Raw genomic sequence first — 18,518 nt, forward strand, 5'->3', positions numbered from 1 at the left:
GGGAGACGAACAGAGGAATAGAAACTGTGAATGAGCAACAAGTACTGGATCTGAATAAGAATGAGTCGCTGCCACAGGCTTGATGGGCCGAAGGGCCTATGTCCAGGGAGAGCTGTGCACATCTGAGGAGGAGGAGAGAACCTCAGAGGGTGAACCATAACATTATTCCCCCACACCCTCAACATAAGGATCTGTGGGACTGACATCCCATTGCTCAGGGATCAGAGAGAGAAGCAACAGGAGTCAGAGGAAAAACAATTTTCCTTATTCATAACTGACACCAATAGTAATGGGCAGTGTTTTTTATACAAATACCAGTGGTGAAATTATATTGTTGAATATTCAGTTATTATAAACACAATCTCACACAGTCTGCTACTTACTCCAGTTTCTGTATTTTACAGTCCGGATTCCTCAGAGCCACAGACAGCCGTTTCACTCCTGAATCTCCCAGTTTATTGTGACCCAGATTCAGATCTATCAGTGAGCGGTTTGTACTGAGAGCAGAGACCAGGTCCTCGGCACAAGAATCAGTGAGATGATTACCCCAGAGACTGGAGATCAGAGAGAGAAAAATAACAGGAATCAGGGTAAATCCACAGTGTTTTTAAGAATAAGATCATTAACAATAATAATGTACAGCTCGGGACATTCAAGAAACACAACTTCAGTTCATACAGAAGGCAAAATTATATTAATGCTGTAAATCTGAAATATGAATCAATATGTTGGAAACTCTCATCAGGTCAGACAATATCTGTGAAGAGAGAAACAGATTTAGTTTCAGTTTAATTCGTTAAAATTAGAACTTGGAAGTAGCAGTGAATTAAATTGTTTGAAGTGACAGGGAGCTGGGGATGGGCGGGTGACAAGGAAAGAACAAAATGGAAGTGTCGGAGTGATTAAATGATAAAAAGGATGATGGTGAAAGGGAAGAGCTCAGGATTCCCATGTCCTTACCCTGAGTCACAGGGAGGGACATGGGATGGTCAGTGGCTCAGGAATGGAGTGTGTGGTGGGGTTGAAGATGATGAGAGAGAAACCTTTTTCACACTGCCAGTGGTTCGGGTCTGGAATTACAGTCGGGAAGTGTGGTGGAGGGAGGCTGTATCGAAACAGTCAGAAAGGAATTAGATGATTATTTGAATATAAACATTGAGCGAGGATACGAGAAAAAGGCTGGAGAATGACACACATTCCTAATGCTAATTTGGTGAGCTAGTACAGACTCAATGGGCCAAATGGCCTCATTGTGAACCGTAACAATTCTGTGAAGATAATGGTTGGAAATGTATTGATATTTCAGCTGTGAGTTGGTGATGTTGCCGTGTGGACAGTGTTAGTAGCCACAGTCCCCAATGAAATATTAATATTTCTCTCCAATAGAGAGAGAGACAATTTGTTACATGGAGCTTCAGGGATAAAACTTAGTAAACGTGGGGCAATGGGAGGAGTTGGGACTCCATGAACCCCACAGCCGGTACGAGGACCAAACCCTCAACATTAGCATCATTCCACATCACACTCCAGACACCAAACCAACTGAACTAACCAACTCCACACAGAACCAGAACGGACACATTAATATCTGACAGGTTAGGGGAATCCGTCCACTCAGGCAGAATCACAGAATTGTTACAGAGCAGAAGGAGGCCACTCGGCCCATTGTGTCTGCACTGACTCTCCGAATGAGCAACTCACTAAGTGTCATTCCCCCACCTTCCCCCAAAACCCTGTGTATTCCAGAGCTTAACCACTGGCTGCAGGGGAAGATCCCATTCAGGCAAAGCTGGCACCAGATTTAAAGGCAGCCAGCAGCACTTTTAAAGGCTCTGAAGGGAGCAGTGAGGGAGCCCTGGTTAATGAACAAAGGACTGAAATGGCAGAAGGCAGATTAAACCCAATTCACTGACACTTCCCTGGAAATTCTCAAGGCTATATCGGTTCGGAGGGAGGTTCTGTTCCCTCAGGACTGGAGGAGGAGACCTGTCACATCAACCCAAGCAAGTCTGGATAGAAACTGCCGAGGGCCAGAGCAGGCAGCACGTGGCTGCAGTGAGGCAAAAGGATCAATAACCTGATATGTTCTGACAAGGTGAGCGTTAAACTTACAGGCTGATATGTGAATAAGGATGGAAGAGAAATTGTGGAAAGAACATCTCCACCCAGACACTGGCAATGTCCAAACAGCAGCATCAATCTTCAGGAACATGTCAGCCTCTCTGTGAAGGGTTCCGGTCAGTCAGAGATGACTGCTGTACTGCCCACACTGAGTGACCATCCTGGTGGGCCCATGATGGGCAGTCTGGCAGCACCATAGGCTTGTGTGTGTCTTTGATGGGTGAGTAACAATGGAAATTTATGTGCTTGTAGAAGAGGGCACAGAGCGTCAGAGAAGGAGCCAAGAGTGAGAGTGTCTGGATTGTGTTATCCTTATGTCAATGGAAGATGAAGTACTGGAACTGGGAGACCTGGAGGCTGGGTGGGCAATCACTGATGGTGAGATGGGTTGTGGATCCAGAGAGAGTGAGTGAGTGAGTGATGGGCACAGGAGGGGCTCTGCTGCTGAGTCCAAAACTTGGTGTTTGTGTGTTCACCATTGGTCAGATGGAGCTCTGGGTTAGGAACAGTCTCCAGGAGATGTTGGGATGTGCATTACCCTCTAACAATCTTCACTCTCTCACAAATCAACAGCTGTGGTGAGCGGGAGACGGGTGTGCAGCTCTGAAGATGAGGAGGGATTGTCAGAGGATGGATTGTCATATTATTCCCCATAACATCCGCCAGAGCAGATACTGTCTCACACGAGTAGCAAAGGGGTTACAATCTGGCAGCACAGGACAGCACACACAAACCTGAGCAGCTGATGGAGGCAGCAATAGCTGAGTTCACTCACACTCTTGAGGGGAGAGGGCAGAGCCAGCTTGTGGAAGGTGAAATGTGACTGGAATCTTTAACAATGCAGCAGATACTGGAGCTGCAGTGTAAGGTATTTTAACATCCGGTGGAGTTTCCAAAGGCTGTGTGTATCCATACACAAAGGATGGAGGAGTCAATCCAGACCAGCAGTGTTACCATGTCTCAGGTATGAACACAAATAACATCCTCCACAGAGAGATTGGTGACCTTCATGGAGAGTCACATCCAGCATATCACCCACAGCAAATACACATGAGCTGCATGTTCTCACCACCTCCAGGAGCTCTGTGGGACACGGGCTGTGGGAGGGATGGGAAAATGTGCCTGGAGTCACTGTCAGGACTTCCCAGCTGAACAGGGAGGGTCCAGTTTGTCCTGAATGGATAGAGGAGCGGCTGCCTGCAGCATTTGGGAGCTCCTCTCAGGATGCCCCTGGTGTGGGCAGTGGGTCCTCTTCTGCTCCGACTGTAACAGAAACACCTCATGAAGCTGTGATCACGGAGACAACTCCAGTATCTGTGCAGAGGATTCACAGTCAGTCGGATCCTTCCAGGACTCAGGAAATCTGAGGACAAAGGCCACAGTCATCGAAATTCCCAGAGGAGAGAGATAAAGATCCTGCCTGTAGCTCAGGGGAAAGTGCAGGGATGGGGGTGGTTGTCATGGTGGAGTTGCTGCCTTGGGTTTCACAGGGTTTTACTTTGTTGTTACCGGTCACTTTGTTATGTTTGTATTTTCAGTAAATTCAGAGATGGAACACCACTAAATAAATCCTTCACCATATTACTGGGTCTTTAACAGTTCACTGGGAATGTGAGATGGGAAATACAGCACTGAATGAGCTCAATACAATTCCAGTGTCTTTGTTTCACGTAGTGACGGCTCCAGGGAAATTATAAAACATTCACAGAAACAGTAACAGTGCTGGAGATGGTGGAAGATTTATTACACTGAATGGCTGTGTGAGTTAAGGTCCATGGAAAACATGTCTGTATTACTGAATCTCCATCCTCCCTGACACATATCCCATGTCCCTGGCCTGTGGTCCATGGGGTTCCTCATCATGAAGCATCTGGTCAATATTGTATTGCATCACACTTTGTTCAAAGCTTCTCCACTCTAACTCCAGGTTGTATAGAACACAGCACAACACCAGGACATTGAGACCCTCGCTGGGTATATTGAATAGTTCCACCAGATCTATCTTTAGAATTCCTCTGGCCTGTGCAATGGTCACACAATTTGTTCTGTAGCAGCTGTTTTCTCTCTCCTCTGTGACGGTGTTTGGGTTACACACAGACACAATTACCCATCCCTTCAGAGGGTAGAGCTGGTCTTTATTAATTATTTCAGGGGATGATGGTATCACGGGCAATGCAAACACTTACAGCCCATCCCCAATTGCCCTTGAGAAGGAGGTGGTGAGCCACCTTCTTAAATTCTGTACAGCATCTGGTACAAAATCTGGCAGGCTTTTTCCCAGATTGGAGACAATATCACGAGGGGCCACGAGCTTAGGGTGATGGGGGAGAGGTATAATTTGGATATTAGAGGGAGGTTTTTCACACAGAGGGTCGTGGGGGTATGAAACGCACTACCAAGTAAGGTGGTGGAGGCAGGCACGCTGGACTTGTTTAAGGTTTACTTAGATAGGCACATGAGTGACACAGGGATGGAGGGTTATAGGAGACAATTTTAAATAAGGATCAGAGCCTTGGGACGTTACTGGAAATCTAATGCTACATGTGTTGATGTTTTGTCTCTTTTACTCCACAGGTGTCGCTCCACCTTGTTGTCTACCGAGGGGCATGCACATGGTGGGTCGTGCGTGGGCTGCTCTTGGATGTTTCGAGAGTGGCCTAGTACTTCACATCGTTTGTGTGTGCTTCAAACTGGACCAGCAGATGGGCAGCATGACAGTTCAGTGACTATCACTGATTGCTGTGCAGATACATGGATTTGGGTCGGTGTCTGTGGGAGTTTGTGCATTCTCCGTGGTTGCGTGGGTTTCCTCCGGGTGCTCCAGTTTCCTCCCACACCCCAAAGATGTGCTCTTAGGCTGATTGGTGTAACAAATTGTCCCTAAATTATTCTCCCCTGAATCTGGTTTCCAATGGGGGTACCATAAGCATAGACACGGGTCAAGGGAGGTGTAGGAAAAATATATCGTTAAGATGGCAGTGCGGGCTCGTTGGGCCGAAGGGCCTGTTTCCCGTGCTGTGTTGTTCTTTGTAAAACCGTTAGGAAGGGACATCTGGGATTCTGATCCCACATCAGTGATGGAAAAGCAATATATTCCAAGTCAGAATGGTGTGTGGTTTGGAAAGAAATCTGAAGCTGGTTGGTGTTCCATCCTTCTGATATCCTTGCCCATCTCAGTGATGGATAGTGCCTGTTTGGATGATGCTGTCTCAGGAACCTTGGTGAGCTGCTCCATTCCACCTTGTATGTGGTAAAATCCTGCCACTGTGTGTCAGTGGTAGAGACAGTCAATGTTTAATTTGGTGAATGGCCAGCTGATCCAGTGGCTCCTTTTCCCCGGATGAGCTTCTGAAGCTGCATCAATCCAGCAAGACGAGCAGATTCCATCACACTGCTGACTTGTGCCTTGGGCAAAAATTTGGGAGACAGGAGGTGAGTTCCTCATCTCTGAATTCCCAGGCTGTGATCTACCCTTGGAGCCACAGTGTTTACAGTTCAGTGTCTGTTCAATGGTCCCAGTGTGGCCCCCACCACTCAGGATGTTGCTGGTCGAGGATTCAGTGATGGTGCTGCCATTCAATGTAAAGGGAATGTGGTTAGATTGTCTTCTGTTGGAGATGGTCCTTCCCTGGCATTTGTGTAGTGAAACATTACTTGCCATTTATCAGATTAAGCCTGAATGTTCTTCAGACCTTTAGACATTAGATCTGTTGAAGAGTCATCCAGATTCGAAGGGTTCACTGTTCTCTCTCCACAGAAGCTGTCAGGATGCTGGGATTTTCCAGCATTTTCTGTTTTGTTCAGGTCTTGCTGTTTATGGATATGGACTGCTTCAGTATCTGAGGAATTGTGAACAGTACTGAACATTGTACAATCATTAGTGAGCATCCTCTCTCTGACCTTATAATGGAAGGAAGGTCATTGATAAAGCAATTGAAGGTGGTTGGGCTTCGGACATCACCCTGAGGAACGCTGTAAATGCGCCTAGTTTGGGGGTGTTTAAGAGATCCGTGGATATGTTTATGGACGAAAAGGGATTGGTTTAGGTTAGAGGGTCATTGTTTTTTAACTGGTCGGCGCAACATCGTGGGCCGAAGGGCCTGTTCTGCGCTGTAATGTTCTATGTTCTAACTCCTGCAGTGATGATCATGAGGCATTGGAAGGATTCCACATTTTCTGTTGATCAAGAGCAGACTGATGGAGTAGTAATTCACCAGATTGGATTTGTCCTGCTTTTTTCCCCATTGTCCGGTAGATCCAGTGTTGTAGCTGTACTGGAACAGCTTGGCTCGGGGAATGGTTAGTTATGGAACACAATTCTTCAGTACCATTGCTGGGGTACTGCCAGGCTGGCAGATTTTACAGTACACAGAGCCTTCAGTCATTTCTTTACCTCACATACAGTGAATCAAACTGATATCTGTAATGCTGGGGACCTCAGGAGGAGGCTGAGATTAATCATTCTACTCAGCACTTCTGGCTGAAGGTGGCACTGATGCTCTGGGTTCCCTCATCAGTAATGATGGAATTCTTGTGGTATGTTTACAGAATCATATAATTCCCACAGTGTAGGAGGCCCTTTGGCCCATCGAGTCTTCACCAATTCTTTGAAAGAATATCATACCCAGGCCCTGTCTCTGTAATTCCACATATATGACCCATTAATCCCCCTAATCTACACACCCTGAGACACTTAGGACAACTTAGCATAGCCAATCAACCGAACTTGCAGATCTCTGGACAGTGGGAGAAAATTGGAGAACCCAGAGGAAACCCGCACAGACACTGGGAGTACGTGCAAACTCTACACATGATGTCACCCAAGGCTGGAATTGAACCCTGGTCCCTGGCGTTGTGAGGCAGCAGCGTTAACCACTGTGCCACTGGGTCGCCTAATGTAAACGGCATGTCCAACATTTGTGGCATGTCTAACTCTATTTCTGACTGGATACGGTAAGACAGGAAATCTCTAATCTGATCCATTGGTTTTGGTGTGATGGAGCTCGGTCTATCATATGCTACATCCGCTCTGTGGTCTGGTGGCCATGTGCTGGAGCTTCACCAGGTTCACATCTCATTTTTAGATAAAGCCAATTCTCATTTGGTGATATATGTAAAGAAAATGAATCATAGTAACACAGTACTGGTTGCTGGGGAAAGCCCACTGTCAGCTTCCTATAAATGAAAAGGTACAGTTCACCTCTCCTGCCTGTTTCCTGTCAGGATGTGGAGATGCCGGCGTTGGACTGGGGTAAACACAGTAAGAAGTCTGACAACACCAGGTTTTAGTCCAACTGATTTATTTGATAGTAAACTCACAAGCTTTTGAGGTTTCCCTGTACGTCAGGCGAATGGAGAGTTCTGGCCTCAGACAGAGCATATAACAGCACAGACAGTTTACAGATTACTGACCAGAATGCAAATCCTTACACCTAACCTGCTGTTCAAGTCCTAAAGTGGCTGACAATGTGAGTGGAAGGAGCATTGAGCACAGGTTAAAGAGATGTGTATTGTCTCCAGACAGTACAGTAAGTGAGGTTTTGCAAACCCAGGCAAGTCACGGGGGTTACAGATAGTGCGACATGAACCCAAGATCCCTGTTGAGACCGTCCTCATGTGTGTGGAACTTGGCTATCAGTCTCTGTTCAGCGACACTCAGATAACTTCATATCCAGGCTGCCTTTGTCTCTTTTATTTCATGGTCTCCAACTTTGCTCCTAAGCTTATTATGTGTTTACTAATAGTGAACAGTGTTTTTAATAACAGGAATACTGATAGCAATGGTATATTTAGTATCTCTATTTATGTTATTAAAACCAATGTCCATTATTAATAGGGAGATGATTCAGACTATTCTGCACTGGGATTATTGCCATTGCCAGCTGAGCTGTGCCTTGAACTGCTGGGCTGTAAGCTCTGGAATTCTCTTCATAACCCTCCCCACCTCCATCTCTGCATTCTCTTTTAAGATGCTCCTTAAGCTCCGTTTAATATAAATTTGAGAGTGGATCCCTCGGGATAAAACTCATCAGAATTCCATGTAGTTTGTAATCTGCCTTACCGATATACAGCAGTTTTCTATGTTTAATTAAACTGAGAAGCTGACAGACAGAAACATCTATAATCTGAATGACAAATTAAACTAAATTAAACATATGACCAGCCATATCTGGTAATTCTATAAACATTTAATTTTTTTGTCCATCTTTTTTATTCTCATGAATGGTTTTGAGAATAATTATAAATGATTAGTTACATCTTTCACTCCTGAATCTCGCAGTTTATTGTAACTCAGGTTCAGACACATCACTGACTGGTTTGTACTGAGAGCAGAGGTGAGAATATCTGAGGCTGTTACTCTCCAAACTGGAGATCAGAGAGAGAAAGATTTCAGGAATCAGAGTGAATCCGTGGTGTTTAACACAAATACTGACAGGAATGATGTGGAATGGTTATTAATGACACTATTACTGACACTGATAATAATTTACAGTGCTATACATTCACTGATTATTAACACAATCTCACACAGTCTGATACTTACTGCAGTTTCTGTATTTTACATTCTGGATTCTTCAGAGCCGCAGACAATACTTTCACTCCTGAATCTCCCACTTCATTGGCACCCAGACTGAATGGAGAAAGTGAAAAACACGCTAAATTCAGATTAATGTTCAGCAGGAGAAATAGCTGGGTCTATTTTTGTGTCAGAAACTTAGCACCAATGGTGAACTGACTTAAGTTACGATACCTCACCCAAGTTGATCTTTCTCTACACCCTAGCTGTGACTGTAACACTACATTCTGGACTCTTTCCTTTCCTTCTCTTTGTACGGTAAGCTTGGGCACTAATAAATGTGACAATAATAAATAATATCAAACCCTTTCTGTTGAATGGAAAAGGCAACAGTCAGCATTGAAAAATGATGAACAATTCACTCTCACTGGTTTGCCTACTGGGGGAAACCACTTCTACATCTCTCAAAATATATATTTTGTTTAATTGTCCACGGGATATGGGTGTCGATGGCTAGACCAGCATTTATTTCCCACTGCTAATGGCCCCTAGAGGAGGCGATGCCCATATCCTGTGAACAAGAAAGTAATTTTAAACATGTCCCACATTCTGGTCTCATTTCCTGATCATCAGAATTACCCTCCTGAATCTCACTGACCCTGCTACGTTTCCGGAAATTCAAATCATTTCTGCTGTTACAGAAATCCAGGATTTTATGAGAATTGTAGATTTTACTGAGAGTTAAATGGTAAAGCTGTGAGAGTGGATCCCTCTTAGTGCCTCTTAACTATTGACATTGTATCATCTATCTCAGTTTGTTGGAGTGGATGAAGGGAGGGCCAGGAGCCAGGAACCACAACCTAAAAGAGTGGGTCTATCTAATTTAGTCAAGTCTGTGGCTCCAGCCTGGAGCAGTCCTGTTAAACTTAGCTGATTGTCAGAGGGTCAGTTAATCATTTAACTACTCTGAGGCGGCCCACACTGAGTTCAAAAGGGAAATGGTGAATCTAATAGTGACATAGAGGAAAACTAAATCCATTGGTTGGTAAACAAAAAATGCTGTTTGCCACTGGCTTTATATTGCTGTGAATTGGAGGAAGCAACAGAAAGGGTCAATGATGGTTCTGCTGTTGATGTGGTGTACACGGATATTCAAAAATCATCTGATGCAGTGACACAACAGACTTGTGACATAAGCTCATTAAATAAATGGGAAAGTATTAATGTGGATACAAAATTGGATGAATAAAGAGTAATGGATATTTTCCAGGCTGGAGGATGTCTGTAGTGGAGAATCCTAGCGGTCAGTATTGGGATTCCTGCTTTTCCCTGATATATATGAATCATCTCGGTGTTTACAGTCTTGAGGAAAATTTCAAAGTTTGTTAGTCACAGAAATCTTTGAGGCATCGGAAACTGTGAGGAGGGGAGCTTGGGACTGAAAAACAGACCATGGTGGAGTGTACAGATAGGAGGCAGATTAAATTCAATGCAGACACGTGTGAGGTGATACTTTCAGGAAACACGTACATGAGGAAGCAATATAAAATAATCGGTAGAATTGTTAACGGATTGCAGGATCAGAGGGACTGGACGTATATGTACATCGATCATTGCTGTTAGCAGGGTAAGTGTAGGTAGCAGTTAATAAAGAATACAGCATCTTGGGATTTACTGTTATGAAATAGTTTATGTTTGTGGGTATCAGATAATAATCCCTGAGTTTAAGTTTAATTTGTGTTTCTGTGCTTGTGAGCTCAGAAAGGGCCAAAACTTTAATTTCACTTCATGTTAAACAAAGCTGCCTGCCTGGTTTCACTTTAAACTGTCCCTGCATTTTAATTTAAGGGTTACAATACTGTAAGAGTTATCGAGGTTAAGAAAATGGTTGTTTATATTCAGAGGCCCACAGTGAATGATAGAAACACTGAGTTTCAGTTGTAACCAGTTAACCCAAGAAACAAGACGGTGTTTACAGAGGCTGCCAGGAGAGGCAGGGCAATGCAGGGATTCAGAAAGCAGAACCCAAAATTTAAATCACCATCAGAAACCAAGAAGGAAAAGAGGAGTGTCAGGAAGATAGAAGTCAAAGTGACAATAAAACCTGAACCTGAACAAGCTACTGCTCCCAAAGTTAAAGAGAGGAGCAGAGAGAGGCTCCCAGTTACAGACAGAGCTGCTAAATGTGGACATGGTAAAGTTTGCTCACGAGTATCCAGACATCTGATATAATCCTAAAGTTGGTGACACCTTCATACAGCCAAGGGGAGCTGTGTACTGCTGGCCTGGCTGAGTATGGAGGAATACTGAAAGGAAACATTGAAATATTGGAGGGGGATCCTTGGTGAAGGCATCTGAGAGGAAGTGTTGATTGGGAAAGGATTCCAAAGGCTGTTTTTCCCCTGGAGTGGAGTTTCTGGAGCAGAAGGAAGAGTCCCAGTGAGATGAGTTTTCTCACATTGTTACAAACATTTGGGGGGGATTTGAAGAAGAATCCACTGCAGTTACTTTGGGCGGCGTCTGTCACTTGGTTTCAGAGATGGTGTATCTGACCACGGGTGGCTTGTTGGTTTACACTGACTGTGTACTTACTGAGAACATTAAAGCATAAGATCTATTCTGTAACTCGTGTCATCCTTACAGATCTGCAGACATCTGTGAAGTTAGATGGGGTGAAGTAGTGGGGCACTGTAGTTTTTTCTTTACAAAGGTTTTAGTCTTTTGTTAAAAGTTAATCAACTGCCTTGTTATTCTGTTCATCTACATTTCTAAACAATAAATAAAAGTCACGATTTACTAAGCCGGTGTTCTGCTCTTAGACCTGACTGTCCAGACATCAGCTGGGATCATAACATTGTCAATAGGGGCATCGAGTACAAGAGCAAGGAGGCTGTACCAAATCTGAAAAAAGATCTCACTGCACAGTGTCATACTTTAGGAAGGCTTAGAACACATTGGAGAGAGTGCTGAAGATATTTACAAGATTGGCTACAAGGATGTGAAACTTAAGTCACGAGGATCGATTGGAGAGGTTGTTCTCCTTGGAAGGAAGAATGCTAAGAGGAGATTTGAAATGTTCAAAATAGTGATGGTGCTGGACAGAGCAGGTAGCAAATCAACATTTGCTGTTTGGACAAGGATCAACAACATGATTTAAATTGATTTGCAAAAGATGCAAATACAGTGTGAAAAAAACTATTTTTAAACACAGTGAGTGGTTCAGGTTTTATGAGGCTGCAGTGAAAGAGAAAACTGGTGGGCTGCTGTAACCGAACAGGGAGGTTTTTACATAACTGCCCACTGTAAAGTTTAATACAAGACTGAACTTCCACTTCAACCCTGACTGATGTCACCGGTGATCACATGAATTATAAAGGGACACTGTCCGATATAACACACACCAACTATAATACATAAGAGAGGCAGCGTATAGAAAAATAATCCTGATAATAATTAGCCACAAACTGTAAGCTGTACTGAACACAGAAACAATTATTTTTCTAGCATCATACAGAATCAGATGGTTTTTGTTGGGAGAGTGAAATATTTATTTTTAAATTTTGTAGGGAGGCCTTTACACCTCTAATTATTTAAAATGTATCCCAATAATGCTTTCATTCACTCAAGGAATGTGATCATCGCTGGTTTTGCCAACATTTACTGCCCATGTCTATTTATCCACGAGAATCTGCCTTCTTGAAATGATGTAGTTTTATCAGAGAATCATAGATTTATTACAGGTTCAGAATGAGGCCAATCGGCCCATCATGTCTGCAGCTGCTCTGAAATGAGCATTATTACTCTGCACCATTCTCCCACACTTTCTCTGTGACCATTGGACATTGTTTCTCTCTCGACTTCCTTAACTGAACATGTCTCTGTTTTATTAGAACAAAGGAAATGGTTTTTCAACAATGAAAATATTTGCTATGAGACCAAACAAACAGTTACCTCAACTCCTGACACTTGTGCAGAACGGGTCCCAGCCGCTGGATCCCTTCACACCGAATGAAGCATCCCTGTAGATCCAGGTGTTTTATTGTATCACAGAGTCCAATGACATGAGACAGGACTGCACAGTCAATCGGGGTCAGTCCCAATGCATTAAATGAAAGTGTTTTCACAGATCTCACCGTGTTCTGAGCCAGTGCTTTATTCTGAGACTCAAACAGGTAGTGGAATGTGTTCAGGAGGTTCCTTTTCCCAGTTTCAGTCTGTGTGTCTCCAATCTGCCCTTCAACCTTCTCCTTCACCCAGTCAATCACTCAGCAGGTTGTTTGATGAAGAAATTTACCCAGAAACTCCTCCAGGGGTCGAGCTGACTGTGGGGAGGAGAGACCAGCAACAAAACGGAGAAATATCTCAAATCGCCCATCTGCCTCACTGTGGGCTTCACTGAGGAGTTTCCCGATCTCCCCGGGATCTGGAGTCAGGAATTGTGCGAGGGCAGATACAAACTCTTGGATGGTGAGGTGTGGGAATGTATAAACCACACACTGGGCAGAATCATCTCTCTCTAAAAGTTCCATCAGGAACCCAGACAGGAACTGGGAAGGTTGTAGATTGTACTCAATCAAATCTGCATTTCCAAACACAATCTTCTTCTGGGAGACTCCTGTGTAGGCCATCTCACCAAGCTTCAGTAACACATCACGGGGGTTTTCAATCTCTCGGCTATGGTTTTTCAGAATGTTGTAAATATAGTAGGAATATAGTTGGGTGATGGTCTTGGGAACTTGCTGCTGTTTCCTGTCTCTTTGTGTAAAGAAGGGACCCAGTGACAGAGCGAGGATCCAGCAGTAGGAAGGGTTGTAACACATGGTGTACAGGATCTCGTTCTCCTCCACGTGTTTGAAAACAGCTGCTGCCACCGCCTGATCTTCAAAAAACTTGTTGAAATATTCCTTCCGTTCATCACCAACAAATCCCAGGATTTCAGCCCAGACACTGATCTCAGCCTTTTCTAATAAATGTAATGCAGTGGGGCGGCTGGTCACTAGCACTGAACATCCTGGGAGCAGCTTGTGTTGTATTAAACTGTACACAATGTCAGACACTTTACACCGGAATTCAGGATCTGTGCACATGGACTGAGGTTCTGTATTTCTCCGATTGTCGGCAAAATCAATCGTGTCCTTGAATTCATCCAAACCATCGAATATAAACAGCAATCCCTCTGGGTTCTTCCAGATCTCTCCCAGGATATTCCCAAAGTAAGGATAGAAAAACAGTATCAGATTCCTCAGGTTTATTCGACAGTTAATAGCGTTCAAATCCCGGAATTTAAAACTGAAGACAAATTGAAAGTGTGGGTATATTTTCCCAGTGGCCCAGTCATAAACAATCTTTTGTACCATTGTTGTTTTTCCAATTCCCGGGACTCCGCTCACTGCTGCTGAATTCCCAGATTTGGATTTTCTCTGGGAAAAGCTGCTCTGGAACAATTGATCAGTTCGGATTTTTTCCAGTTCTCTCCGGAGATGTTTCTCTCTCCATTCTTCATGGTCTCGGCCTCTTGCCAGCAGTTCATGTTCGACAAGTGTCCGATCTCGAACATGGGAAATAACCGTTAGCTCAGCGTATCGATCAACCAGCTGGAAAATCTTAACCTTCTCCTTTATGAGGATAGTGTTCACTCTCAGAGTTTCAGTTTGTACCCGGAGTGTCTCCTTGTGTTTCTGTTGGAGATCTTCAATCAGAACAGAGAGAAAATGTTAGTTACATTAAGACACTGTCTTTGCTGATTTGAGGGATTTATTTTACAGTCAGTCAAGGTTTGAGTAGGATATAAAATTGAGTTAATTGGAAACCTCATTTGACAATGATTAATTTCTACAAAGTTTCAGATTGTCATTTAATTCCAATATTTCTATAACATGTTGGGGGTGATTCTCCCAAACAGGAATCTAAATGTCGAATGTGTGTAAAAACTGGAGTAAATCATGCTGGACTTTTCAGCGGGAGTTTCAGAATGAATCTCCCACAATCTGTGCACAGCAGAGTGGACGAGTGTGAATCAGATGGAAGATCAGTGAACAGAGCCTATTCCGGTTGGAGAGACCGGCAGCATCGCGCTGAGCGGCTACTGTGTGTGCGATGTGTCAGCACAAAGATCGGCACATGCGTAGTGACCCCACACTGCCGGCACCCTGGTCGTTAGCCCCATGAACACACCCAGGCCATCATTACCCTCCACCCCCACACAGTCCCGGCCCATCCCCCACCCCGACATAGGTTTCACACCCCCCAGCAGGCTGGTCCCCTCTCCCCACCCTGATGGCCAGCCCCAATCGCTGTCCTCCCTCCCTCTGTCACTCAGACAGAATGCAGAGTGGAAGCGGGACTCCCCACCCTCACTCCCACAGGCCAGATCCCCATTAGGTCCTGAACTCTTGGCACTGCTCAATACCCAGTAGACAGTGCCAAGGTGTCCTGGACATTAGGACTCTGCCCCTTTGGCAGTGCCAGGGGCCCAGGCTGGCAATGCCCAGGGTACCCCAGCCACCTCCACCCTCCTAGGGGCTTTGATGTCATCCCCTTCACTCCAGTGGGGTCTGTTTGCCAGCTCCCTACAAAATCCCGTTGGAGTGAACAACTCCTGACGTGAGGTGGTGACAGGGCGAGAGGCTAACGGGCCTGGAAATTTCAGTGCTGGGCTTGCTAGTGACTTTTAAGCAGATTCAAATGCACATTGTAATAATTTATACAGCTCCGCACTGATCTCTGGCACAGAGCTGACGGCACCCCCTCTCGTGTCAGTATATCTTTATCTAGGAAGGAAACCAAATCTATACACAGTACTCCAGGTGTGAACCTACCAGCACCTGGTGCAGCTGCAACATAGCCTCCCTGTTTTTAAACTCCATCCATCTATCAATGAAGGACAAAATTACATTTGAGTTCTTGCACAGTGACACCCAGGTCCCTCTGCACAGCAGCTTGCTGCAATTTTTTACCATTTAAATAATAATCCATTTTACTGTTATTCCTAACAAAATGGGTGACCTCACATTTATCAATATTGTACTCCATTTGCCAGAGCCTCGCCCACTCACTTACACTATCTATATTACATTGTAGACTTTCATCAGCCTCTGCACACTTTTCTCTGCTACTTACCCTAGTGTCATCTGCCAATTTTGACATACAACTCAAAATCATCACTGTAAATCATAAACAATTGCAGTCTCAACCCTGAGGCACACTAGTCATTGATCGCCAACCAGAAAAAAACACCCATTTACCCCCAATCTTTTCTTTCTGTTAGTTAGAACATCCAGACACACAGGAACTCTGTACTGAGATTCACACAGTACCGGGTTTCGACCGGGTGTGTACAAGACTTCAGAATTAATAGCAATTAACAGCTGGATTAAGTGAAAAGATGCATTAGTCACATAATTTTGGGAAAAAAACGAGAGATGATATGAATTGTAATTTGAAACTATGTATGGTTGAGTATTAATGATAAAACCGAATCATGCTCCACCCAATTTCCAGTCTTTAATTTTCACTATGCCAGATTTTCACAATCTCTTAAAAAAGGCTCCAATCATTCAGATTCTCAGAAGTGAAATGGTTTATTATCTCCATTTCCTCTCTTACCTTTCAGGTTACTGGATAATTCAGATAAACCACGTGCGATGTCCATATAATCAAACGAATCAGCACCTGTTTAAATAAATGATCTTCCATGAAAACAGCTCTGTGTAATATTACAGTGATATCGGCAGTGTTTAAATGGGAAATTGAATTCACTGTGATTTTACCGTACCAAGTTCCTGTATTTCTTTCAGTATTTTATCCAGCTTTGGGACTCCGTGACGCATTCTCACAAAGGATTCCCACATCACCCTTCGAGCCCGAGATCCTTTTCCCATCACCAGACTGAGGAGAAGTTTGGAACTGTCCGCTCGGTTTCCCATATCCACGAGTTCAGTGACTTTCTATGAAGAATAATAATGAAGATTAATGAGACACAGAGTGAAAGATAAACACTGAGAATGAGAAGGAAAGGATCTGCTCAGTGATGGGATTTCCCAGTTGTTTTCAGCTCAGAAATCAGTCACTGGGCCGAGGACTGATTCATAATAAACACGGACTGAAAATTCTCCTGAAATCTCCTTCCAATCATTAACAATAAACAAATGTGAATCAACTGAACTAGAAATCATGTGATTAGTTGTCTGTCCTTCAGTGTCCAATGCGATGGGACGGCACATTGACACAGTGGTTAGCGCTGCTGCTTCACAGCTCCAGGGACCTGTATTCGATTCCTGGCTTAGCTCACTGTCTGTGTGGAGTTTGCACATTCTCCTCATGTCTGTGTGGGTTTCATAGAACATAGAACATAGAACATTACAGCGCAGAACAGGCCCTTCGGCCCACGATGTTGCGCCGACCAGTTACAAAAACAATGACCCACTAGCCTATACCAATCCCTTTTCGTCCATAAACCTATCCAGAGATCTCTTAAACGCCCCCAAACTAGACGCATTTACAACTGCAGCAGGCAGGGCATTCCAATCCCTCACCACCCGCTGGGTAAAGAACCTACCCCTGACATCCGTCCTGTAGCTACCCCCCCTTAATTTAAAGCCATGCCCCCTCGTGCTAGCTTTCTCCATCCGAGGAAAAAGGCTATCACTATCCACCCTATCTAAACCTCTAATCATCTTATATGTTTCAATAAGATCCCCTCTTAGCCGCCTTCTTTCCAACGAAAACAACCCTAGATCCCTCAGTCTCTCCTCATAGGACCTCCCCACCATACCAGGCAACATCCTAGTAAACCTCCTCTGCACCCTCTCCAACGCCTCCACATCCTTCTTGTAATGCGGGGACCAGAACTGCACACAGTACTCCAAGTGCGGCCGCACTAGAGTAGTGTACAGTTGCAACATTACACTGCGACTCCTAAATTCAATCCCCCTACCAATAAACGCCAAGACACCGTACGCCTTCTTGACAACCTTATCTACTTGATTCCCAACTTTCAGGGATCTATGTACACACACACCTAGATCCCTCTGTTCATCCACACTATTCAAAGTCCTCCCGTTAGCCCTATACTCGACACATCTGTTGCTCCTACCAAAGTGAATTACCTCACACTTCTCTGCATTAAATTCCATCCGCCACCTCTCGGCCCAGCTCTGCAACCTATCTAAGTCTCCCTGCAGACTATGACACCCTTCCTCACAATCTACCACACCTCCAACTTTGGTGTCATCAGCAAATTTACTAATCCACCCAACTATACCCTCATCCAGATCATTAATAAAAATTACGAACAGCAGTGGCCCCAAAACAGATCCCTGAGGCACACCACTCGTAACCGAACTCCATGATGAATATTTACCATCCACCACCACCCTCTGTCTCCTATCTGATAGCCAATTCCTGATCCAACTTCCTAGATTACCCACAATCCCATACATCTGCATTTTCTGCAGTAGCCTACCATGGTGAACCTTATCGAACGCCTTACTAAAATCCATGTATACCACGTCAACTGCCTTACCCCCATCCACCTCTTTGGTCACCTTCTCAAAAAACTCAATAAGGTTAGTAAGGCACGACCTACCCGCTACAAAACCATGCTGACTATTTCTAATCAATTCATTACACTCCAAATAACTATAAATCCTATCCCTAATAATTTTTTCTAAAACCTTGCCCACAACAGAAGTAAGACTCACCGGTCTATAATTCCCGGCAAAGTCTCTGTTCCCCTTCTTAAACAATGGGACAACATTCGCTATCCTCCAATCCTCCGGGACTACACCAGAGACCAATGACGACCTGAAGATCTGAGCCAGAGGCTCTGCAATCACCTCTCTAGCCTCCCAGAGAATCCTAGGGTAGATCCCATCCGGAC

At 44.4% G+C, this 18,518-nt stretch overlaps 1 protein-coding gene across 1 annotated transcript in view; it reads right to left on the reverse strand.

The window, feature by feature from the left end:
• Nucleotides 1-16,545, reverse strand: part of LOC145338703 (NACHT, LRR and PYD domains-containing protein 3-like) — a 65,097-nt gene extending 48,552 nt beyond the window's left edge. The window contains 5 exon segments of the mRNA XM_080183102.1: nucleotides 384-554; nucleotides 8,666-8,752; nucleotides 12,590-14,327; nucleotides 16,244-16,309; nucleotides 16,413-16,545. Coding sequence (XP_080039228.1) covers nucleotides 384-554; nucleotides 8,666-8,752; nucleotides 12,590-14,327; nucleotides 16,244-16,309; nucleotides 16,413-16,518 — 2,168 coding nt within the window. The 5' untranslated portion in view covers nucleotides 16,519-16,545.
• Nucleotides 16,546-18,518: the final 1,973 nt, after the last annotated feature.

Source organism: Carcharhinus amblyrhynchos, unplaced genomic scaffold, assembly GCF_965287045.1.
Source record: "Carcharhinus amblyrhynchos unplaced genomic scaffold, sCarAmb.v2.hapA chromosome_144, whole genome shotgun sequence".
NCBI lineage: Eukaryota > Metazoa > Chordata > Chondrichthyes > Carcharhiniformes > Carcharhinidae > Carcharhinus > Carcharhinus amblyrhynchos.